Below are 25,662 nucleotides of genomic sequence, written 5' to 3'. Positions count from 1 at the left end.
GACAGCTGTGCGGGGAATGAAGCATGCTGTAGGAGATGGGGGGAGTGAACACTCACGTATCCCCAAGGTTCCCACCACCCCATCCATGGCCAGGGTTCTCTGGGCCAGCTTCTGCCATAGGACGTAGAGCTTCGGGGTTTTTTAACACGATTACTGGTTTCCTTATTTTACTTGGGCAGATCCTGGAAGTACTATCTCACTTTTGCTCCAGCACCGACTTGCACACCCCCTTTCTTGCCACCAGGGTATGGCTCCATGCAGCATGAGGACAGAGCCTTCTGGGGGCACAGCCAGGTCCCAGGGATGCCAAGCCTGACAACCCCAGGTGTGAGGGAGGTGCCCCCACTCCAGGCTCAGGCTGACTTTGGGGCTTAGTTTCCCTGGCCTGACCCCCCACCCTAAATCAAAGCCTAGAACAGAAGAGGCACTCAGTAAAGACAAGAAGATTATGTTCCCATCAGAAAATCTACGTCCTGGTGGCTTCGTTTCAAGCCCACAGTGTCTGTCCTCCATGTCACTGCCATCAACATTATCCCGACAGTAAATTACAAGGCAGTGGGGATGACGGATAGCCTGAGCGGCAAAGTAATAAGGAGTGAAGGGAGTGCCAGCCCCCAGCACCAGTCATGGGGAAAGCCTGGAGTTTGGTTTCTTGTGCAAGTGCACACAGAATAAATGAGGAACTCATTTATTGGCAGATTCCAGAAATACACACTTTTAATTCTTAAAAAGCTTGCTATTGATCTGCCTTTTCTCCTAGAGGTAAATACAACTACAAAGATTTATAAGAGGAGTGTGGGGTCACTCCTTCGAAGACCACCAGGAACTCAGATTAGGGGTGCACATCGAACCCTGACAGGGCATCTACAGAGCCGAAAGACAAAGGCCCGAGCCCTGCTGGCCGCGGGAAGAAGAGGGGGTCCCGCCAACCAACCCCTACATCCCTGTCCAGGAGGCACCGCTTTGGAGAATGTTGCTGCCGAGCCACAGGGAAGCAGTGCTGGGATCTGTCCATGAGGTTCCTGGGAACAAAGGGTGTTCTGACCGAAGACAGAAGAGAAAAATGCAAAATAGTGCATGACTTGATGAGCAAGCGATGGCTGGGAGGCGCTTCCCAGTCGCAGCCCTGCAGAAAGAGCAAACCCTGGACCCCAGCACTAACGCTGCGGGCAGTGTGACTGGAATGTCGGAAGCAGTCTCTGACGTGCTGACACTCAGGTGAGAGCGAGGCGTGAGCATCTGACCTCGGAACTGGCCGCTGCCCCTGCCAAGTCATTCTGATGGAGCTGTTGGAGCCCAGGCCCTCAGGCCCATCTGGAAGGCTCCCAGCACACGCCTCTTCCCTGGACAGACTAGGGACTCAAGCCTAGACTTTCCTGCTCAGGAGGCCTGTCCTTCAAGAAGGAATTACCTGGAGTGCACAGCTGGGGAGCCCAACCCCAGGTCAGAGCCAACTCCAGCCCCAGGTGCCCTTGAGACCCACTGGGGGCCTCAGGTGCCCACCCCCTGCTGCCTGACCTTCACAGGCAGGGGGTTCTCTGTCAACCAGGTTCCCTGGCTTTAGGCCTGTTCATCATAGGCCTTCACCCCTGGAGCAGTAAAGTAAATGAGTTTAGTCTCCCCTTCATGGGAGACCCAGATAGTTCATTTATAAACAGGTACTTGTTCTCTCAAGGCCATATGTCCTGGGCTGTGGTCGGGGCCAGAGGTCAAGGGTGAAGGAAGTGGTAGGAACCCAGCCCCTACTGGGGAGGAAAGGGACGTGCCCCAGGCCTTGGAGTCTTCCATAGCTTCCTGGAAAGTCTGTAGGAACTGCCCATCCACTCTCCAACCCAGACCCCATAGGACCCTGCAGAGAGACAACCCACTGGCCAAACCTAAGATTTAGTTTTGGGGTGGGTTTGGGTTTGGGGTTGGGGTTGGGAGGGGGCGGGAGGGAAAATCAAGGCCCCACTGGATTCTCCCCTATTCCATTGTCCTCCACCAGGAAGAATTGGAGACTGACTGCCCAGCCAGCATGGCTCTTCCCTGGCTTGCCCTTCTTCTAGAATGTTCTTAAGGGTTAAAAAGTCAGTTTCCTGGGATGTTTGTGGTCATCTGGGCCTGAGACTCCAGAAGCCCCTCCTGGAGAAGCTCCTACATACCCGGCTGAACGGGATCCCATACTTCTTGAGGATGATAGGCGAGATGAGGGTCATCTTGTGCCGCAGGAAGGCGTCGCAGCCCTGGGAGCTCCCAGGGAAGAACCCTGGAGTGAAAAAACAGGCATCAGTGTAAGGGCCGAGACAGGGCCTGGGCCAGGACAACTCTTTCTGAGCAGCTCCTTCCTCCTGTTAGAGCCTAGAGCTTAAGCCCGTAGCTCCAAGGGAACCAAAAACATGGACCCTATCACATAGCCGTGTGCCTGCTGGTGACATCAATGGTGACACTCCCTGGCCTTAACTTCGTGAAAATGGAACAGAAGACAAGCCAGAGCTGTCCGTGTGACAGGGCGCATACCCACAACACACATGCAGTCACATGGGGCACAGGGTGTGGCATGGCTGCACAGAAACTTCCCCTCCAGACGACCAACTGAGCTGCATCCACACAGTCACTCAGCCACCTGAGAGCCCAGCCCAAGAAGCTAATGTTCTAGAACCAGACAAGCCGTGATTGGTAAGGAATGGGTGGTGCCCTCCCAACCACACACACACCATGACCGACTCTGCAACAAAGAGGAGGCTACTCGAGTTTCCCAGGCTCTGCTCTTGGCTCTTCCCACATGCAGTCCCCATGGCCACTGGACAGGTGAGAAGACGCAGGCTCAGGCCATCAACCGACCCACCTGAGGCCTCTAGTCCTTGGCTGCATCCACAGCTCAGGTCCCTAACCCTCTCTTACAAAGCTCGCATTTGGGCATGCTTTTTGTCCAAGACTACATACCATGGAGCTAACTTAAGGTAATATTTGTAAACAAATGGAACTTGGACCATCAGCTCTACCTGCTCAGAAACTCTAACTAATACGGTTCAGGGACATTTCCAAAACCACTTGCTGGCTGAACTCAAATCAAAGACACCTGCACCCCGTAGCTAAAAAAGGCAAGTTCTAGAATTCCACCAGAAGGCAGCTGGGCTCCTCATCACAAACCATCACCAAGAGGTGGCAAAGAAGAGCCGCCACAAGGCATCAGTGAGGATGAGGTGCAGAATGCGCCCGAGCATCCAGCGGCCTCCAGGACTGACGCTGTGGCGCGGTCGGCCTAAGGATCCTTCTGGAAGCTGGCCCAGACCGAGATGCACACTTTCAATGTGTCACTGGTTAAAAAGGACACATTATTGTGTGTGTGTGTGCGTACATATGTGTGCTAAGCACATGGCCCCATACACATGTTGACATGGGGAGGGCGGGCTTTGCTGCTTTCTGGGCTGGCAGATGGAGCCTGGCTGCAAGGACACAATGGCAAGCTTCTGAAAAGTGCAAAGATTACTGAATCTTGCAACTTTCCCCTGCACTAAAAGCATTTCAATTAGAGTTATGGCTGCCTGCCGCCTGGCCCGCCGGCCTCTCTGCAGTTCCTCTTTTTAATGCACAGTTTAAGTGGCTCTCATTAAAGCTCTAATAAAGGCACACATTTTAAGTGATTAGCACCAATAATGCGCCAACACATTAATGCTCTGTGGGCTCCACAACTCTCCCAGTGAGCCCATTTGGATTGTAGCTATTCATTTTCCATATTAATCGCAAACTCATTCCACCCATCTCAATAATGGAGTCGAATACGCCTGCCCCCAACAAAGTTTGGAAGGGGCACCAAAGAGGGCAGCCTTCATGTGCCCTGGAACCTCCCTGTCCTTCCTCCAAGGAGAGGAGAGCAGGCCCATGCAAGGGGCTCTAGAGGAAGGCCTCACTAAGGCTTCCCGACCCTCCTCCAATGCTGGCAAACCAGCTCCTCGAATTCCCGAAGCTGCTCCACCCTGCTGAGGAGTGACTTAATAAGTTCCTATTTTTCAAGAAGCAGTGATGGGTGGTCTCCCATAGACCTCAGAGCCTGCATGGTCTTATTCTCCCTGCCTGGGCCACTAAGCCTCCTACCAGCTGTACAGGTCCTTGGGAGTCAGGAACTACATAGGCCATGGGGCCCTGGCTGCAGGACTGGAGCAGGGAGTGTGGCCAAGTTCCAGGGAGAGCGGCCAGGGCACCAGCCGGGGTAGCCAGGGCCCCACAGCATACCCAGGTTCTCTAGCTTGCACTCAGATCATGCAAAGCTTTTCCAGTAAAAAGGTGCATTAATGGACAACAGTACGGGTGTGGCTAACTGCTGGATTTTAGAGAAGTTGTTGGCAACGGTCAGGTGATGCCAGCCACATGAGCCCAGAGCGTGTCCACGCTGACTGCCCAGAGATGTTTCTCCCGGGCTCTGTAGGTGTGGGAGGCCAAACAGGGGCCACCCAAGAGGTCCCTGTCCGAATCCCTAGAATATGTGATTATGTTCCCTTCCCTGGCAGGAGGGACTCTGCAGATGGAATTAAATTAATGCCCCTGAGATGGGGATGACCTTGGATTTCCTGGAGGCCCAGAGTTATCACAGGGTCCCCAGAAGGAGGAGGCAGGCAGGGCAGAGTCAGAGCTGGAAGAGGCTGTGCTGCGGGCTGTGAGGACGGAGGAAGGGCCACGAGCCAGGGATGCAGCACCTCTAGAAGCCGGAAAAGGCTGGCAACGGTTCTCGCTGGAGCCTCTGGAAGGACCAGCCCTGCCCACACCTGGGTTTTAACTCCATAAGGTTCATTTTGGACTTCTGACCTCCAGAACTATAAGCAAATGAATCTGTGGTGCTTTATATTTTTAATTAGAACTTTTAAAAGAGCAGTTTAAGGTTTACAACAAAATTAAGAGAATTTGTGTTCACTGAGTTTATGATAATTAAAAGTATTTATAATGGGAAAATATTTTAAATTTGCTTTTATTTTAGAGCACAATGAGGTGAAATCGACCCTGACTAGGGCTGTCTGTAACTGGCATTCCTACCTTGAGGGCATGTTTTGGAGAACAGGGCTCAGCCTGTCTCACAAGGACAGGGTTCAGGCTTCTGACAGAAATGTTAACACCGACACCCTCCACCTGGGAGGCTGAGGGGCACTGCCCTACTCACCCTTCCTCCACTCTCAGGACCTGTGCCATTGGCATGTAGTTTTTGCCAAGCAGGCGCACAACTCTTTGAGTGCAGCTAAGACAGGAGGCCCCTATTTTCCCAGAAAGATCCACCATTCCCATCTCCAAAGTCAAAACACCAATGGAAAGGGGAAGAGAGTGTGATGGGCATTTTTTGGTGAGGTGTGAGGAGGGGGCCAGAGGACTGCAGCCAGCAGTGAGGGAGCGTGCACCAATGCTGAGTGATGGCTTCCAGAAGGTTCTGAGGCTGCTCGGGGAGGGTTGAGCTGCCTGTCACTGCGACCCAGAGGGTTGGGATGATCAGATGGGCCCTGTGCTGTTGGAGTGGCTCTCAAACAATCCCATAGCCTGCCCTACCCCCACCTGGGTGCTGCTTTCGAGGGACGGGCTGGCTCTCAAGGTGACAAGCGAGGGCTAGACCACTGGGACAGAAAGCAGGGTGCCAGGAACAGGAGCAATGGAAGATCACCTGCCCAGTCCCTTCATCGGAATTGTCAGGGGCCTCAGCACCCTCTGGCACCCTCTGGCAAGTCTCTACACATCCCTCAACACACACAGTCTGGGACCATCCCTGACAAATCCGTTGGCCCCATGAGTCCCCAGCGAGGGTCTGAATACAGGCGGTGAGACAGTGGCTGCTGGAAGGAACATTTGATGAGGGAGCCCAGGTGAGTCAAAACCCTACACAAAAGGGTAGGGGCCTTGAAGTCACCGTGCAGCTCTGAGGCCCAGGTGAGGTTGCTCCTCACTGCTTGTTTTCAAGACTGAGCAAAGACTTACAGATTTAGAAAAGGGTAAGCCGCAGGGGGCAAGAAAATGGTAAAACAAGACAGTGACATCTTGCAGCTCCCTGAAATTGAAACCCCAACACAGTGAAACCCAGGAGGGATGACTGCTGCCTCCCCCACTCCCACCTGTCCCACCTCACCCTACCCAGTCCCAGGCCCCAGGCCCCAGGCCCTAGGCCCCCACCCTTAGCCACAGACACCTACCAATCGCCAGCCGCTCCAGGCGCTTGCCATGCTCTGGTGGGATGGCGTACCTATAGGAAGGAAGGCATGTCAGAAGTGAGCTCATGTGGTCACCATGCACTTGAGAGTCCCCAGGGAGCCTGTCTGGCCTCAGGGAGACACGCAGCTCCCACACAGAGCAGAGGTGACTGCAGCTGTGGTCCGTGCTGTGAGGTGAGTGAGGGGCTTGCAGGGGAGGAATCCCACACAGAAGGGGTTGGTGAGGCGGGAGGGCTAAGGACCAGGGATCCAGTGGGTTGTGACGGCACTCTCAAATGCCATGAGTGGAGACACTCCTAGGTAAGCCCCACTAAACCTCGATGAGGCTTAAAAAGCAAAAATCATAAAATAAAAGCACTGGACTGGAGCTGTAGGGGTGGGGACCCTGGCCACCTTGTGTTACCAGCCTGTCTTCCCAGTCCCAGGAGCCAAAGGGGAAAGCCAAAGGAGGCTTCATGAAGGAGAAAAATTTCATCTGTCATCTACTTCGTTATTTTTTCACATTTTACATTTGAAAGATTATGAGGCTCCATCATAAATAAAAAAATATGTGAGGTGGAAGTTTGCAAACAGACAGCAAGAGAGACATCCTGCTGATGCTGAGGCTTGGGATGGGAAGGCGGGGGAAGTGCTGAACAGCCCCGACCCAACTGACAGGCCACCCCCCCGCCCCCTCCGAGGACTTGGTAAGATGAAAACCTCAACTTTCAAACAAAGGCAGGCAGCGCAAGTCCTTCATGACACAAAGTGCTGAGCACGCCCGGGTCTGTCTAGGAGGAACTCCGGAAAAGTGGGCCTCAACCAGAGTGATCCTGTTCCCGCTCCAGAGGACACTGGGCCATGTCCCCATGGTTGTCAGGACTGGGGGTGCTCCTGGCATCGAGTGGTTAGGGGCCAGTGATGCTGCTCAATCCCCCACAGTACGCAGGATGGCCTCCCACAAAGAACGATTGGACCCTAAATGTCAATAGTGCTGAGGGGACAGACCTGTACCAGAATAAACATGGCCACTATCTCACATTCTGGAATGAGTCAAATGTGACAATGCATCATGGGGCCACTGCCCCTGCCCTCCCTCAGGGAGGCAGCAAAGAATGGGTACCCACACGGAACATGGACGATTGCCCAGATGCTGGCGCTGGTTAAGCCCATTCCAACTGAGAGGCTTATTATTCCTCTTTCATAAAATAAAGGGGGGTGGGAGTAGGCGATTAGTTCAGCACCGTGTTGTCTCTAATCTAACAGGATACAAATAATTAATTTCTGGGCACACTCGGGGCCCTTGAGGAGATGGCCGCAGCCCCTTTGATCCTGCTGTGGTCAGAGAAATTTCCCATCGTCTGGACAAAGATGAGGTTACTCTTTTTTAAATGGCCTTTTATCACACAAAACAATAAAAGTTAACCCCAATCCAAAGCACCTTTGTGGGATTTCCATCCCCCAGACGAGGAAATGAAACATTCCGTCCCTTCTGGGAAGACTCCAGAGGACTGGAAGGACTAACTCCCGGCACCAAGGCTGTGATGATTAATGCAATATCCCCCGTCTACAATGCTGCTTTCACTTAATTACCGCCTGTAATTGGGAGTTGTAAAGATTAGATTAATTGAATCTGGTGGATGTTAAAAGTTTAATACATTGGAACGTGGCTCCTCTGTTATCGGAAAGTACAGACTGCAGGACACTGGGCTGAGCATTCAGGAGAGCAGCCCTGGGGAGATTAGAAAGGACTCAAGGATGGGAAGCCAAAGCCGCAGGGATTCCTGAGCTCCAATGTGCCAGAGTGAGTAGTGCCTCCCACTGCTTGGAACACTCCAGTGACAGCCTTGGTGGTGCCAAGAAGCCCCACTGCCACTTACCAACACAGCACTGAAGATGAGCCAGTCAGGGGAGGAGGGGGACAGGAAAGACTGTCTCAGTAGCTATTAGTCCTACCGCTCTTCAATGGCTGGGAGAAACTCCGGATGTGTGCACCACAGGTTCCCTCTCCCACCAAGAATGGCCTTTTGGGGACCCCGAGTGAGCCTGACGACATGGGGGCCTCGGTGAGCCAGCTACAGAGCTGGCCTCCCAACAGGGACTGACATTTGTCATTGGAGAGAAGCCCCCAGGGCTCTTTGGGGCCCCCTCTGCTGAGCCTTGTGCATGGTACCCTGTCACAGTCCCACCCAGCATCATGCCACCAGATCGGGTCATCCCTGACTCTCAGGCTTGGCTCTGGAAGGATAAAAGGGAAAAAAAGCAGCAGCTGTTGGGGTTGACGAGAGTGTTCGCTAACCTCAGGGCAAGGAGCATCTATCTGGACATTAGTGAGTGAGTTCTCGGGGTCACAGAGCAGAGTCAGTGTATTGGTCACCAACATGGGGGCAGTTTGTCTTGCTCTCTAGGAGATCTGTCCCCACCGCAAGGTCACTTCAGGGTGAAAACCAATCTGTTTTGCCAGCCTGCAACTCCAGGCGGCCTCTCTTTATATGTGACAGCCCTCATAAGCTGGATGGCAGAGGATACTTATGTGGTTTCCTTAGCCAGACGACCACAGTGTGCTCTGGCCTGGCCTTTTCTGGGTGCCTGTGTGTCTCAGGGCTAGGATAGGGTGCAGTGCCCTGGCCTCCCTCCCTCCTCCAGCTCAGCCCCAGTGCTGCTCACACCCTCCCCTGGTGCCCCCAGGCTGCTCTCCACCAGCACAAGTGGTCTTCTCCAGCAAGGCTGGAGTCCCCTTACATGCACATCAGCCCCCACGCCTCCTCCAAGGCTGGCCACGTCCCACCCCAGATTCAGTCGACATGATTCCCCTTCCCAGTGTCTCTGGTGGGCCCCTGGGCAGTCAGCTCAGTCCAGACCAGTGGCAGGGCATGGAGAGGCTGCAGCCCTGCCCAGAGGTCATGGTGGAACAATCTGGACATGTGTGGAGAAAGGAATAGGGCAGAGTGGGAGGAAGAACAGAGCCAGGGGCTTCAGAGGTAGAGGCAGAACTTGGGGGAGGCTGCAAGAGGGACAGGCCACTGTGCAGGGTTACCCAGGTTCCTCTGGACACAGCCCCAGGCCCTGCCTGCGGGAGCCTGGCTGTAAGTCAGTGGCCCAGGGCAGTCACAGCAGGCACCTCTGAGGGGACATGTTGGCCACCACTTGGGACACACAGCAAGTCCTGGCCCTGAGGTTAGCCAGTCCAGAATTGCCCCTCTGGAACTTTCTCCAGAGCTATCCCCCATCCACAGGTGTCTTTATCTCCATATTTAAAAGCTCCTCCCTACTTTCTGCTTTTGAAGGTTTTTTACCCAAAGTACTTCTGGATGACTCTAAACCAGAAGGTCACAGAAACTTTGGTTTGTATCTTTGGCTGCATGGTCGAAACAGCATCCTGGCAACCAGTCCAGGTGACCCTGTGGGGGCTGCAGCAGGACACGACAGGCTCTGTTACTCTGGTTTAACGTCGTGGAATGGCCTACGGGGCCAAAAGAGGCAAACTCGGGCATTGTCTGCCAGACACCCTTGGTGGAGAGTCAGTTTTCTGCACACATCCAGGGCTTCATGAGAAAATAACATGTTTTTAGACTAGGTACAAGGTTCATGGGATGCAGCAGGAGAGACAGGAGCCCAGAACCTGGGCCCTGCCATGGGGACCCAAGACCTGTGGAAAGCCACATGATGGTTAAGAAATAACTACAGCCACCCTGGCTAGTGTAGTTCAATGTATTGAGTGTTGGCCTACAAACCAAAGGGTCGCTAGTTTGATTCCCAGTCTGGGCACATGCCTGAGTTGCGGACCAGGTCCCCAGTAGGGGGTGCTCGAGAGGCAACCACACACATGTTTTTCTCCTTCTCTTTCTCCTTCCCCCTTCCCCTCTCTCTAAAAATATCTTTAAGAAAAGAAAAGAGAAAGAAACAACTAAAGCCCTGGCTGGGTGGCTCAATTGGTGAGGAGTCATCCCATGCACCAAAAGGTTGTAGGATGTGGGTTCAAGTCCCAGTCAGGGCACATATCTAGGTTACATGCTTGATCTCCAGATGGGGCATGTAAGAGAGGTAATGGATCAATGTTCCTCTCTCTCTCCCCCATCCCCCTCTCTAGAATAAATAAACATATCCTCAGAGAGTATTAAACAAACAACTAGTCCAGCAGTTTCACAAATAATAGGCCAACAAACCAATTCACCAAAAGGAAGAGGAGGGAGGGAGGGAAGGGAGGAGGAAACTCGCTTCAGGTGGTAGGACAATGAACTGCCAGACCGAGGTCCGGATACCACCTTCCAGGACTGGGCAGGCCCGGGAAGATGGCTGTCTCCCACCTTCCTTGCCTCTCAAGGTTTCAAGGCTCAGCCTTTCAAGGTATTTGGGGCAGCGAATATACCTCCTCCAATCATGGCCACCTCAAAAAAGGCAAAGCTGAAACCCAAAAATCTGTCCACAGGGCGACAGCAGAGGTCTGGGCCCCCAAGAGTCTGATCTACTTACTGGGGTTCAGGAACATACTGGAAAGACTGGACACTGTAGAGAACCAGCATTTGGGACAATGTTCCTATTTTAACACTGAGGCCAGGCCTGAGTCCAGGCTGGCAGCTTGGGGATACCTCAAGAACCTGAACCTCAGAGGATTTCTTCCCGTGCAAGTCCTGGCAGTGCCCACAGGACCAATAAAGAAGCTCCAGGGCTTGTGACACTGGGTGCATTGTGGGTGCTGGGTGGGTGGAGGCCTTGGCCAGGTAGCCGGGTGGCTCTCAGTACAGCCAGGTGGTTAAAAAGAAATGCGTCCTCTGAGGGCAGGGCTGCCAGCCCTGGCCGGGGCACAGGCTGCCTCCACTTTACCCACACACCCGAGGAAGTCTCCTGTCTGCCGGGGAGGATGCTATTAATAGTGTCATTTTCTCGGTGTTTTGTTTATTCCCCTGGAATGGCTTGATGGATGTGAATAATTATCAGACTATAAAAGCCAGCAAATGTGCTACTTTCCATCGCTCTAAATCATCAAACAAATAAAGTGTGAAACAGCATTTTTGAATATAATTTTCCCCTCTAATGGCTTAGAATTATTATCAAGAACAATGAAAATAAATAAGCAAATGCCTTGTGAGTTAAAAATTAAATGAGTGTGTCAGGAAGAGGAACACAGAGCGTCTTGGAGAGCCGGGACCTGCTCAGGGGCCATCAGTTATGAGGACATGCGACAGGGCTTTGGGCCTTGCAGGCGACCAAATGCCTCTCAGCATTCCCTCCCACCGTGCCCTGTACCCACCAGGAGTAGTGGGTGTCTGGGGCCACCTGTCTGGGTGGGTGATGTGATGCCCCAGGGAAAGGCTATGCTGGGGTGCACGTACCACAGTACCTGTGCATCCAGCTGAACCCCAGCAGCCCTGGGGTCCTGTGTGTCATTGCCCTAGGGCAGCCACACGAAACTTCTAAAACCAAGGTGGGTGGGGTCTGGCCTCTGCCCTTCCTCTCCCAAGCGGTGGACAGGCAATGGACAGGCAATGCCAGAGGGGCTGCTGCCTCTCAGACCAGAAAGAAAATCTGTGGTCACGGGGCAAATCCTCAGGACAAGGAATGTGAAACCCCAGCGAAGTACTCTCACACGCCCCACTGGCCCCCTTGCTGGTTCGGCCACTGGCCCCTCATTACGTCACACCTGCCAGCCACTCTGCACTGCAGGGCTCTCACAGGGGGACTGGTTCCCTTGCGGAGAGAGCAGCATTTCCATGGTAATAAGGTAATTCCCAGCACCCCGTCCTGCCCGCTGCAAGGAAAATGAGACTTGATGGGGGCCAGGCTCTCAAGTCAGAGCTTTAAATCCCCAACCCCCCTTCCTCACAAGGCCCCTCAGTCTGTGCAGGGCCCCTTCCTGGGATCGTCTTGCTCAGAATCAGCAGTTGCAACATCATAACACTGACTTTCTCCACCCCCCGCCCCAAGACTCTTCCGACTCTGCCAGTAACAACAGCACCTGGAACTTCTCATCGCCAGGCCTGACAGCTTCCACTGGCACAAGGCTCCCTGCGATTAGGAGCTGGTGATAAGAAGGCTCATCTCCCCGCCCTCCCTCTCTGCTGAGGAACTCATGCCAAAAGCAGGGGTCCAGCCAGGAGTCCTCTGGAAGTGTCAGCTCAGCCTGATGCGTGTCAAAGGGCAAGAAAGTTAATTTTACAGTGCCGGCACAAGGCCTGGGCAGACAGGCCCGTCGCCGTTTAGCGTGCTATGATTATGGAAACAGAAACAAGAAGGCAGAGTCCACTGAAGTGCCAACACCACATGTCAACTTGGAGGCCACCTAGCATGAGCAGGCCACCTGCACAAGCCCAGGAGGCCAAGGCAGCTCCAAATGCCAGGAGCGCTGTCAGGGTCCTGCATGCCAGGCAGACATTAAAGCCACCATAACTGCAGTCCCCAAACACAAAGCCCCTATGTGGCCACAGCCTGGGACCTCTCTCACCATGAGTCAGTGGGACAGTTCCAACACACTGCCCTAAGGCCTGGATGGGCCCAGCAGAATGACTGCGTCTCAGAACAGGCTTCCCCAAGAGCCCTTAGCAACGGGGGTGCCTTCTCCAAGCTGGCTGGAGCCGAGCCGGGCCAGGGTAGCCTCGCTACTCCACATGTCTGCACTATGGAGGGGAAGGGCCAAACACACAATGACAGGCAGTCACCCCTAATGTGATAGCCACTGAGACTGACCATGTCAATTGACCTACTGAAGTGTCCGAACACTTCAAGTGACCTCTATGTATGGCATTTTACGTATGGCATTTAAAGTTGTGCTTTAGTAAAGCTGTTAAAAATGTCCCAGCCCTGAAGACTCAGGAGCAGTGAGCCACAGTCCCCACCCCAGGTGCTGGGTTCAGGTCACAGGTGCATTCAGCTCTTCAGCATCTTCCATGCCTTGGACCAAGGCATTCACCAGGTTAATATGAGCCCCACCAGACAAACCAGAAACCCTGAAAAAATAAGGTCACAGATGCTGAAAATGGCACCACACCCTCGTGGTTTTACCGAGAGTCCTAGTAAACCTTCACACTAAGGGCCAGTGCCCACTTACACTGAAGAGCAGGCAGGAGCATCAGATGTTAGTGAACTTATTTTATGAACCCGGCACACTTTTTAATGAATGAATGAGTGAGAAGCCCTGTCACCAACACAGGACAAGGACACACAGGCTAGTCTCACACAGCTGCAAAAGTCCTGAATAAAATATCAGCAAATCAGACACAAAAACGTATTAGAAGACCAAGGGTTTATCACCAGGGTGGCAAATAAAAATCTATATAAAACTCTAAACCATTCAGTATAAAAATTCTTGGCCAACTAGGACTAGGAGAGACCGTCCTACAGTCACACTTCATGGTCAGACAGAAGGCACTCTGGAAAGTTGGGAACACGGCAAGCCACCCACTATCACAGCCACTCAACAGCCCATACTGAAGATACTAGCCAATGTAATAAATCAAGAAAAAGATAAAACAGGAGTAACAATTAAAAGGAAAGAGATAAACTTTTTTTTTAAAGTAACCTACTTGGAAAACTAAGAGAATAAGCTGCTGAACTACAGGACAAAACAGTCCAGCAAGGGCACAGAATTTAAAAGATCAGCGCACCAACAGCTAGGCTTCCTCTGCACCAGAAACATTCACAGCAGACTATAAAACCTACTAAGGTCACCCCTGCCTCTTGCCTGGGATTGAAAGCAGAATTCCTTACCACAAACAAGGTGAAACACAAACCTGGGCAAATGTCTGCTGCTGACGGAATCGGAGTCTGACCTGGGAGAGCTGACGCATATCTCTGCGAGGCTGATGCTGCTAGGTGACACACTGCTCGGTGCCTCTGTACAGAGCAGGAGAGGGCAAGACATTCACCTGTGATCAAGTTCTTCAGTAAATGACGTAGCGGTGATGACTGACTGTGGCCACAGCATTGACTACAAGCACAGTGGGGTCATTATGTCGAATATGAGCAGAGCGGCCTTACCATCACGGTTGAAATATGAAAAAAGAACTGCTAATATTCGCCCAGATGGCAGAGGTAAATAGGACAAGAGGTCGCCCCATATACTGCCTGGCAAAATAAAAGATATCAGAAAAAGCGCCTGGCAGATAGGATTGCCCTTGAAACTCAAGGGAGCAGGTCCGAAGGCCTGCATGGGCAGCCAGCCCCGAAACCACTGATACACCCTGGGGTCCACTGTCTTGATGGGAGGGAAGGAAGAACAGTTGTCACCAACCCAGTCAGCCTGTAAGGAAGACGGCAGAGGACCTGGCCCAGGGGAGGAAAGGGAAGGCTAAGGCCCTGTTCTAAACACTTAGGAGCAAATCAGAAGTACGTTTCCAGGCTGCTGAACAGATGGTATATACATGGAAGCCTCAACCTAGCGGGGGACTCCCGAGCACCAGTACTTGGTCACCACCACACAGAGGAGCTCAGCCTGTGCTACGTAGCTCCCTCCCTGACAGAGTAACTGAAACTGTCTGACAGCAAATAGATAGTGGTCCAATTTATCAGGAAATCCCATCTTAAGTGCTGAGGAGCCTCGGTCAACAGGGAGGCAGCCTCCCTCATTTGTCCCCACCTCAGGACAGATATGAACACTTGCTGGGGAGATAGGATCAGCCCAGCACCAGAGTGGCTTGTTCCCGGGAAAGGACCTTATTGAGCTGCAGCAGCTTTATCTTTAATGGATCGTTTTCTGGGGCAACAGAGAATAGAATTTGGTATCTCACACCAGCAGTGTCAATGATTTGAAATAATGACATTTTTATTGAAACCTACACACAAGATAAACAGAGTCCTGGGAGCATCTGCTTGGTGCAAATGGGATGTCTCAGACTGAGATGGCCGCCAGAGCAGGGATGCCAGAATGAAGTGGCCTGCTGGCGGGAGACAAAGGTGCACTGCAGGCAGGAGGGGATGCATGTCCTCTTAGAGGCTGGGGAGGGGCCGGTCAGCACTCCAGTCACGAGGCTGCCCCCAGCCTGCCCCTACCTCTACTGGGTCCCAGCTGTTTGCAGCACCTCCCCACGGAGACCCAGGATGGCTCAGCAACATAGAGGTCCCACACCGCCAGGGCGCAGCCTCAGGGGAGCAAGAGCTGGCTGCACACACTGCCAGACCACTTTAATTAAAGGAACAGACTTTACAAAGCCAGTAGTGTTGAGCCTGCAATTAATCGCTGAATTGGAGGCATCTGATCCCCAGCCCTGGCTTATTATAGGCCTGTGAATCATTTTTGTTATGTGACAGGACCGAGGATGCCAAGCGTGCTTGTTTTAGATGTTTGGTTTTTTTTTTAAAGCTGTGTGGGGCCCTTCTCAGGTAAGGTTTCGAAAGGAAGAAGCAGACAACTGAGCACTTAGCAAGAGTGACAAGAAAGGGCCTATGCTGCTAGCCCGGGGGAGACCAATTCATGGGACACAGGGCAGGTGAGAATTTGGTACCGTTTACAAAGACCCCAATCTCCTCCTCAAAGAACTGTCCTGAATTTCTGCTTGTAAAACAACCAGCAGGCAGCCTCCCATTGTGCCTGGAACCCACAGCAGCTGGGTGATGCTGGCTGCTCCGGCCACCAAACTCCTCCTCCAGCAGCATGTGTGCCTTAGTGGTGAACACCCTGGATTTATTCCTATTGGAACACACAAGGTGGTTGAACAGGAAAGAGCAAGGACAGGTCTACTGAGAAGACAGAAATGTCTGAAGGCATAGGAGTTGCTGGCTCAGAAGAGAAAGATCTTGGTTCCCATTTGACCAGAGTGGAGAGGAGCTAGACGGGCTGACGTCAGCCACCCCTAACATGCACCAGCACGAGCCCTGGACATGGGAACAAGCTGGTGCAGGCCTGGGAGGGTAGCTGATGTCCAGGTCTCCACGGGTTGAGAGCAGTCACCTTCAATGTGGGAGACTCCAGGTCTGTTAAAATGCCTTCCGATGTGATTGGTGTTTGCCTTCATTGTCACACAGACACACATGGCCTAATGAACCTCATGTGGATGCACGCTGGCAGTAGAGGTCCCTGGCAACTAGAAGGATAGGCCTGCCAGAGGTGACCTTGAGAGTCTTCTACCTGCCCTCTTAATTAGGGCACTAGCTTTCTAGAGTGGGCATGAGGGTTACACAATCTTTGCAACCAGACCACCAGGGGTTCCAGCTTCCATGAGGAAGACGGTCTGGGTCTCAGCCTACTGCCCAGGAGACGAAAGCCACAGGGCATTCGGGGTTACTCCCAAGCCATTCTGGGCCCCAGTGATTCAGAGAAGGTCAAGCTCACATGCAAGTTATGTTGGCTCAGCTCTGTTCAGCTCACAGTCAGGCAGGAGAGAGCACACAGACCAAGCCTCGCAGGGTAGCTGCTGGACAAGAGCCATTAGCAATGTCTTGTCCTGATGACATGGCCACCTCTGGTCCCATCCTGTGCCTACCCCGCAGCATCCCAAGACGACGAGAGCTCCCATCTGCTGCTGATGCGCCAACATGAGAGGAACACATTCACTGCCAGGTTTGTGAGCAAAGCTTATGCAGACTCCCCTACTCAGACACTCGCAGGCAGCTTCCCTCTGGGGAGCTGAAATCTGTTGGCAGCAACCTTGCCATGGAAACCAGACCCTGCAAACAGAACCCAGATCGCTCAAGGCTCAGCTACAGTGACAGGTGTGGGGGTAAGCAACTCTGGGCCAGGACACCCTCTTTTTCTGCGGCAGAAAGTCCCCCAACACCACTCCTGCGGCAGCCACAGACCCCCCCCCCACACACACACATACACGCACAGTTTGAATCAACTCCTAATCTAAACCCTGCTTGTGGGTGGATCTCCAGATTGACATTTCAAACAGAATAACCAACAGTTTCTAGAGTGGTGGGCAGGGAAAGGCTTCCGGCTTATTGTCTGGTGTGCTTCAGCCCAGAACCAGGAACGCGGGGGCCAGGAGGGCTTCCTTGGCTCCAGCTGCCCTAAAGGAAAAATCCTGCAGCTTCACAATAGTGCCAGGCAGTGTGGAGCATCACCAGCCAACTCTGAAGCACCTACTTTGAACAAAAGACTCTAAATGAAGGGCCATCTGCTCCTGCCAAAGCCATCCAGCAGGGCTATGCAACAGACAGTGATGCCTGCAGCCACAGCCACGAGTGGCAGACAGACAGATGATTATACCCAAGTGGGGTAGGCAGGCGACCAGGCAACAGGGCTAACCCACCTGCCCACCCCCACCCAGGCCCTGGACCCTCCTTCCCATGCTAACTCACCCTCCTGGCCAGAGGAATCTTCCTGGAATGCTTCAGCACAGTAGCTTCCCAGCTCAGGAACCTTCCAGACCCCTGGCTCCTGATCCAGCTATCTATCCTCCAGATGGGCCCCTCCTGGGATGTCCCGCTCCCTCTCCTCCTGCAGGCTTCCTCATCCCTGCAGCTTCCCTGTCTCCATCTCCAGGGCTCCCAGGCTGCCAAGCACTGTGGCCATGTAACTGGGCAACAGCCAATGAGATGTGGGCAGAAGCGATGGACGCTGCCTCCCAGGTCTGTCCAGCAAAGCTTCCTGAACACTCCCTCCCTCTTGCCCCACTGGCACCCTTATGTCCAGGGTAACCTGGAAGCCCTGTGTGGAAGGTGGCAGAGCCTCTGTCAGCCCGGGGCCCCATTTTCCTACATCAACCTCTCAGTTTCCCACAAGAACCAGCCAGCTTCAATTTCAGCTAGAGGAATTTGATTCAGTAATCAAGAACACTGTAAGAAGAGGGCCCTTCTCTGCAGAACTTCAAGTTCAGACCAACTTTGCCAGCTAGGTCACACTCTGTCCCCAAAGCTGAGAAACTACCTGGCCAGAAACTGTCACCCCTCCTGATTTGAAGGACAATGCTTTGAGGGGCTGGGTGGAGCACTGGTTAGAAGTGCAAGCTCGGCCAATGGCTCATTTTACACTGCAGAGCCACCACTTCCGAGTCAGCAGCCCAAGCCAGTGCCTATGTATCATCTGTAACGGAGGATGGCCTGGGGCCACAGAGAAGCCTAAGGAGTCACTCCAAGCACCGCCTGGCATGCAGGAAGCATCACGAGAGGCCACTACTATCATTGTTTCTCATCACATCATCCTGTGTTGATATACAATGGACTTCTTACATAGTCGCAGGTAAGAGATGACTTGTCATTTGTGACAGCTGCAAACTGGAAACAACCCATATGTCCATCAACAGTGAACAGGTAAGCAGGCGGGGAAAAGTCATACAGTGGAAAATTCTACAGCCATGAAAATGAGTAAATTATAGCCATACATAATAGAGATGAATTCAAGGTACAAATGAGTCCATTGGAATGGAGTTCAAATCCAGCCAGCATTCAACTGCCCAGGGACACAGGTACGAGCAGAAAAATGACGCAGAAGCAATGGCACCAGCACCATCAAAGTCAGGGGGGCTCTGGGTGGGGAGGAGCCTCGAGGGGAGGGAGTCCCAGAGCAGGGGAGGAAGTGCTTTTCCTGACATCGTGAGGGTTACACAGGGGTTGGCCGCAGAGCCATTAGATAACCAGGGCATAAATATGTATATCTCCGGTACATATTTTGTATGCTTTCTGCGCCATGTTATGTTTCATGATAAAAAAAGGTTATAACAAAGGGAACACATATGACTGGCACAGTTCTCGGATGCCCAAGACTCGTGGCCCCTGGGGCTCACGCACCTGTTCTCAGTTACTCTCTTGTTCCTCTCAGTGCTTCCGTGAGGGAGTTTTGCTGTTAAAATTAAGGTCGCAAATGCATAAACCTTTAACCAGAGCAATAACCCTGGGGGGCCTGACCTAAGCAGATGAGCCCCTAAGAGGTGCCACAGGTAAGGGGAATCCCCCAAGGCTGCCCTGGAGCTGTAGCAGAACCTAAGAGTGGCCTCCAGGTGCAGATGGCAGCCCAAGGCTGACAGCCAGTGAGGACCTGGGGACCTCATTCTGCCGACAGCCCCAATGAGCCTAGACGCAGACCTTCCCCAGAGCTCCCAGATAAGGGCCCAGCCCACCAATACCTCAGCTTCAGTCTCTGAACCCTCAAACTGAGGACCCAGCTGGCCTGTGCCTTGGTTCTGACCTACAGAAGTATAAGATAATCAACACAAGCCATAACTCTGGGCTGATTTATTATGGGGCAACAGAAAACTAAAACCGCCCCAACGTGAGGAAGGGAGAAAGGCAAGAGATAAGCGTGCCAGAAGGCTCACATCTGTCCAGTCTGGGGACTGAGCACGTGGCTGCTCTGGCAATTACTCTCTTCCCTGTTCTGATATTGGAAGTGTTTCTTTAAGTAAAGAATCCACTTAAAAGAGAACAGCATAGAAAGGGGGAGAGAGTGACTTTACAGTGGAAAAACTTGACCAACACTCTCCGCCAGGGGATCAGGTCAACATCAACAGTGGTCAGTCACGGTGACACACGACCCTGGATATGACAGGGTGAGAAGGGCCCTTCGCTGTGGCATCTTCCTCCCAGAGCCCGTCACCCTGGTCTAACCATGACAAAAACACCAGATAAACGCCAACATAAGGACTTTCCACAAAATTCTTTTTTAAAACTGGCAAGCTCACCAAAACCAAGGAAAATTGGAAGAACTGTCATAGCCCACAGGGGCCCTAGGAGAAGTGACGACTAAATGTCATGTGGGATCTTCAATTGGATCCTGGGACAGAGAAAGGACATCAGGGAAAACAGAGGAAATCTCAATACGGTATGGACTGTAGTTAGTAGAAATGTATCAGTACTGGTTCATTAATTATGACAGATACACCAAGCTAATGAAAGAGAATAAGGATGCCGGATGTGGGACACATGGGAAGCCTCTGTACTCAGCTTTTCCTTACATCTGAAACAGTCCAAAAAAAAACCTTTGAAAAGGGACTGTACACCACCAGGACAGTGCATAGACAGACAAGCTCGTAACGAACATCTAAGGAAATAGGCAACAACCTCACGGTTTGCATCAGGCACTCCTGGCCCCCAGCTATCCTGGGATCTTCCACCCCCAAACAAAAAGCCAATTTCCCAATTCAATCGGCTACAGTGACACCCAGCTGTCCAGGCCCACAGCAGGGCAACACCTGGCCAGAAACATCGAAGACCCGCCCTAGTCTTGCTGGCTCTGGAGGAGAGCACATGGCAAGATTTTTCCTTAGCAGAAGGCTGACCTTCTTCAGCTTAACTGGATGCTAAAATCACTTTGCATTCCTTGAACAAACACCAACTGTGTCTGTCCCTGCCAGTATGATGCGGCACACGAGGAGCCAGCCCACAGGGACAGATGGCGCTGCAGAGTGGGAGCCCCTGGGGGAGCCCTCCTAAACACACTGGGTTTCCTGGGTGCCCTGCTCCACCTAAGTGGCACAGGACGCGTGTTCTCATGTGATCCACCACCAGGCTCCGCCAGGTGGTTAAGGGTTTAGTGTGGGGAAGATTGGTGAGAAGCAAGTCAGGCGAAGGGAGGATCTGTGATTAAAACCACATAGTGTGCCCTGACTGGTTGACTTAGTGGATTGAGCACCGGCCTAAGAGCCAAGGGGTTGACAGTTCAATTCCCAGTCAGGGCTCATGCCTGGGTTGCAGGCCAGGTCCCCAGTGGTGGCATATGGGAGGCAACCACACATTGCTGTTTCTCTCCCCCTTCCCTCTCTTCCTTCCTCCTTTCCCCCCTCTCTAAAAATGGAAAAATAGAATCTTAAAAAACAAAACTGCGTAGTGTCACACTGTACAAGATTCTCTGACATTGCCCGTTGCCACACCCATCATGGTGGACAACGCAATCCTAATCTCACAGTCCGATGGCACTTGGCTGCCCAGTGAGAGACTTGAAGGCCTCTCTGGCATCGGGAGTTAGTTTTTTAAATGCCAAAACCAGCTCTCAGTGTTACATTTACTGCACAATCCTGACAAGCACTGACAGCTGGGGCCAGGGGCAGCAGAGTGACAATATGGTTCTGGCCAGCGTGAGGCTGAGGGCTGGATAAGGAGGGCTGGGAGGGGACCTGGGAGGGGGTGACACAACTGTCCCTCCCATAAGCACCTGTGTGCACAGGCCCTCCTGGCCATTTGGTTAAACCTATTATGCTAGCGTTGTGCCGTCACTGCGCTCCCCAGCACCAGAGCAAGCGACTGCAACACCCAACTGGAAACAAAAGCCCCGCCACGTGGGTACGCACACAACCATGTAATATGAGTGCACACACTCACACACACTCTAGGGTGACCAAGCACCAAGGACTGCCAGGGTCTGAGAGCATTCCAAGATACAGGACTTCCAGTTCTGAAGCCGAGAGAGTCTCACTGGTCCCCCTGACCCACACGCAGGAGCCTTGGGAGGTGGCAGTGGGCAAGCAGCTGAGGCACAAATGGAATAAAGGACAACCACTCTGATGCCGTGGCTACTGTTACGGTCAGGAAAGGAGACTCTGGAAAGGTGGCCAAGGCGCTCCCTGCACCTACCTCTCTATTACCCACTACACGAGGCCAACATCCCACAGCTCCCCCAGACACGCTCACCTCTGCCTCCGGAAGGGGTTTCCGCTCTGAAACACTCTGTTGCTATGTTCTCTCACCTTAGCTCGGACCTAGATTTCCCCCGCGTGTACAAATCAAGCCACCTCCTGACATCTTTCTGGGTTTTATCCATATCTGGCCTCCCCAGGCACCACAGGCACACCAACTCCATTCCGATGCCCAAGTGGGGGTTCGGCCAGCCTGGGGTGAGTGAGGGAAGGAGAGAGCACATCTATCTGCACATCTATTTGCTCTTGCATCTTGTACCGGTGACGAATGTTGGGAACATTTCAATCTGTGAAGCTGTCAGGCTCCTACCAACCTCAGTACTGAGCTTTCCCTGCCACCATGGGGACTTCTGGGATCTTGCCAGAGCAAGGTGGCTGGGAGGAGTTACCCTTGTGGCTGGAGTGGGACTGTGCCTGAGTCAGGCACCTCGTGACTGCCGCCCTGGAGTCTCAGAAGCCATGAAGTTGCACACGGCCAATCAGGCCTCCTCCAGGCACCAGCACTCGCCCCCAAGGGCCCTCAGGGCTGCTGCCTGGTCAGCTTCCCATTACTCTATCACCCACCTCAGATTTCCCAGTCTGCCTCCCTGGTGACAAAGCAGAGGCCCTCGCAGGGCCTGGGCCAGGCATTGTGGTCCACCAGCGCCACCTACAGCCACACCTGGGGAGTTGGCTTTGGGCAGCCAGGTAGGAAGGAGGAAGGAAGGAAGTGCCTGGCAGCCCGCCCCCCCCCCCCATCACCTTGGCTCACTGGGAGGAATTATTCAATGCTGCCGGAGGTACAGCTGGAAAGAGGATTGATGTTGCTTCAGGTGGGCCTGCAGGGAGGTCCCCGGAGGCCAGGCCCAGCAGCCATTCCCTCCCCCAGCCCCCGCAAAGAGCCTTGCTCTGACCTTATGAATCTCAGGCCAAGCCCATCCAGCCTCTTGCCCAGGCTGCAGTCAGAGAACAGGTCATATGGGAGCCAGCCAGTGCATGCACGCTTCCTCCTTGTGCCCCAAGGCAGGGAGTATCTGTCCTCAAATGCATGCGTGCACACACAAGCTCAATGCACAGGGGACCGCTATGTGCACACTGGGCAATGCACAAAAGCATATATGCAGATGTGCATACACAGGCACATGCATGCACACTCATGCATGCACTCGCGTGCACACACACACCTCCAGAGTACCAAGAACAGGCAGAGACGGCTGTGCCTGCTGGGAGTTTCCTGGCAGCAAAGGCTGCCCAATCCCTCTCCTACGAAACTCCCCTGAGCAACATGCCAAAGAAAAACTCTAAGTGTAGCTGAATCAAAGGGAAAAATTCTCCAAGCCCCTGGGAGCCTCAATCAAGCTTCTGAAAGGTCAGCGAAGGGGTAGAGCTCTGAGACAATCTCCCAGACTCCCAGGCTCTCTTACCAGCATTCTCTTCACCAACCCTGCACAGAAGGATCCACTCATCATACCTTAGGATCATCCAAGAGCTAGCAAGGGTTCCATGCCCTTTATAGAAGCGCAGTCAGACTCTCTCCCCTGTCCCCCACTCAGGGACACAGAAACACCAGAGAATTGGAAGACTATATCCAAGGCAAGTCAACATGGGAGGGAATGGAGGGGCTGCGGAAGCCAAGACAGAACTCAGGGAAACTTGCACTGCCACCCCCATGGGATGCTTCAGAGTCTGGAGCCTGAAGGCCAAGGCCAGAGCATTGAGGGCCAACCCCCAGAGGCAGGAGAGCATCTTCCACTGGGCACACCCCCTTCTGGAGGGGAACAGGGATCTCTACCTCCTCCAAGAGCAAGTGGAACCAGAGGGAGTTTAGGAGGATGAGGAGGGGTTGGGGTGAGGGGGTTGACCCTGCCTAGACTGTGTCAGTGTCCCTTCAGCTAAAACACATTTGCTCTGGCCTCCATCACGCAGGAGGGGCTTTTTCTCACTCGCAGCATTTAAAATACAAAAAGGAAAAACAGCAACTGGATAGCTCTGCCCACACCCCAGCCGTCAGCCCACAAGGGGCCCTGGTGCCCAACGTGCAGCTTTCGGCAGCCCAGAGCACTGGCCCCTAGCCCCTCATCCATTTTGCCACCACTGTAGAAGCCACCGGCCTCTGCTCTTTGCAGTGGTCCTCAGCTCCTGCAGTTGAGCTCACGGCCCAAGCTGGCCTCACCCTCGCGGGCTGCTATTTCCCAAGCCTGGCCTGAGTCAGGGACGGCAGGGCACCCTAAAGCCTTTGCCAGCCCTCGTCCAGCAAGCAGGCACGCAGGACATGCAGCAAGGCACCTTCTGCCACCTTGAGGGGCAGGCCCGAACTGCAGCAGGGCCAGGCGACTGACTCCTTGCAATGGCAGCAGTGTGTGCCAGGGTACCCTGCACAGGGTGGCGGGCACTCTGCTCTCGTCTCCAAGGTGCACAGCACACTCAGATGGTCCAGACGTGCCCAGGGAGACAAGGGCTGACCAGAGTCTAGTGCTTTCTAATTTCCAGCCCGGAACTCTTTCCTGGGGACACGTGGAAGCAGCAGGGAGGACAGGAAGTGGCAGGTGATGCATTTGACGGCACTGCTAGAAACATGTTAAGTGCTGCATCTGAGAAACAGTGTGAAACAACACGAGGCGGGTATGTCACACATGGAGCTGATGTTTCCAGTGACAGGCCTGGGAGCTGACCAAGCCTGACATCTACAGGGGCTGAACCAGGAGGTAGATGGCTGAGGGGAGGCCATCGGACAGAGCGGCCCTGGCCCTGGGACCACTCTGTGGGGACAAGACTGTGGGGATATCATCTCTGGCTAAACCACCACCTCCCACGGGCTTCAAGGCAAGTATTTGGCCAGGAAAGCAGGTTCTATAGGCACAACCTCTGGACATTGAGCCCTGGGCTGCCCACCACCCAGGCACTGCCCTGTAGGGCCAAGGCCCTTGCCTGCCCACCCTACTGGCCTCAGTAACCAACAGGGCTGAAGGGTTACAAGAAGGCTGGGAAGGCCAGTCCTTGGTGAGTACAAGTGCCAGTCTATTTTAAATCCCCATCTCACAAAGGATTCTGAAGCGCTCAAATGCTTCAGATATGCCTAGCCTTGCTGCCTGAGAACACCACATAGCGCCAGCCTTTCGAAGCAAATTCTATGCTTTTATTGACACTAGGCTGTTCACGTCACTTTGACACACAAATCACATTACTGAAGTAGCAACAGACCCAGAAAGGCTTCATAAAACGCTGTAAACCTGAGGACGTCGACACTTTAAAAAAAGTGCTACCGAAATACTCCAAAATGGTTGCAATTAAGCTACTGCAAACACAAGCAGAGCAGTACGTATATTAAGGAGACAAACGTGTGAATGCAATCTGCCAGAGAACATCCCCATGCCGAGGGCCCAGGGGAGGGGTGGGAGCCAGGCACCAGGGGGTTGCCAAGTGGCTTCCTGCGCCCCGAGCCCAGGGGCAAGAGCACACCTCCCCTGCCCACCCGGCTGGCGTCCATGTTAGCCCCCCCACACAGCACGACCAGGAGGACCAGCTCCCACGGGAATGGGGCCTTCTCCACACAGTGGAAACCTCAGCACACTGGGGCTCTGAGAGGCTGAGGGATTAACACAGTCCCAGTACTTAGGCCTCCTGATCGTCACCAAGCCCTTCTCTGGGCCAGGCCCTGCTGGGAGCTGGGCACAAAAGGGAGCCTGAGGGCGCTGCCCTCAGGGGGTCCATGTTCTGGTGGGGAGACACTGAAACCAACTTCCCGACCCCAATCCTGAGGAGAGAATTGGAACGGTGTCCAGCACGACAACCGCGCTGAGCTGACCAGGTAGGAAGCAGAGAGCCTGGCAGGGGAGGGAGGCAGGGGCCCTGCAGCTGGACCCTACACAGCCACACTTTGAGAAGCCCCTTTCCACCGGCCACACTTGGTTACTATAAGAGACCCCCATGTGCAATCCCACTTCCTTTCATGACCAGAAACCAAGACCGAGGTCAAGGTGCCTTCTGGAATGTTCTTTCCTTCAGAGGACGTGCTGCTGTGTCCAATGCTGGCCCTG

General features: G+C 53.4%; 1 protein-coding gene across 2 annotated transcripts in view; it reads right to left on the bottom strand.

Moving 5' to 3' along the window:
* Positions 1-25,662, bottom strand: part of KDM4B (lysine demethylase 4B) — a 128,275-nt gene that overhangs the window by 60,040 nt on the left and 42,573 nt on the right. For both annotated transcript variants that reach the window (XM_053930563.1, XM_053930564.1), the window contains exons 7-8: positions 6,147-6,196; positions 2,145-2,248 (exon numbers count right to left, since the gene is read on the bottom strand). In XM_053930563.1, coding sequence (XP_053786538.1) covers positions 2,145-2,248; positions 6,147-6,196 — 154 coding nt within the window. The remainder of the gene's footprint in view (positions 1-2,144; positions 2,249-6,146; positions 6,197-25,662) is intronic.

The sequence above is a fragment of the Desmodus rotundus genome, chromosome 9, assembly GCF_022682495.2.
Source record: "Desmodus rotundus isolate HL8 chromosome 9, HLdesRot8A.1, whole genome shotgun sequence".
Taxonomy (NCBI): domain Eukaryota; kingdom Metazoa; phylum Chordata; class Mammalia; order Chiroptera; family Phyllostomidae; genus Desmodus; species Desmodus rotundus.
Note: the sequence above shows the minus strand (reverse complement) of the source record. Positions and strands in the feature narration are given on the sequence as shown.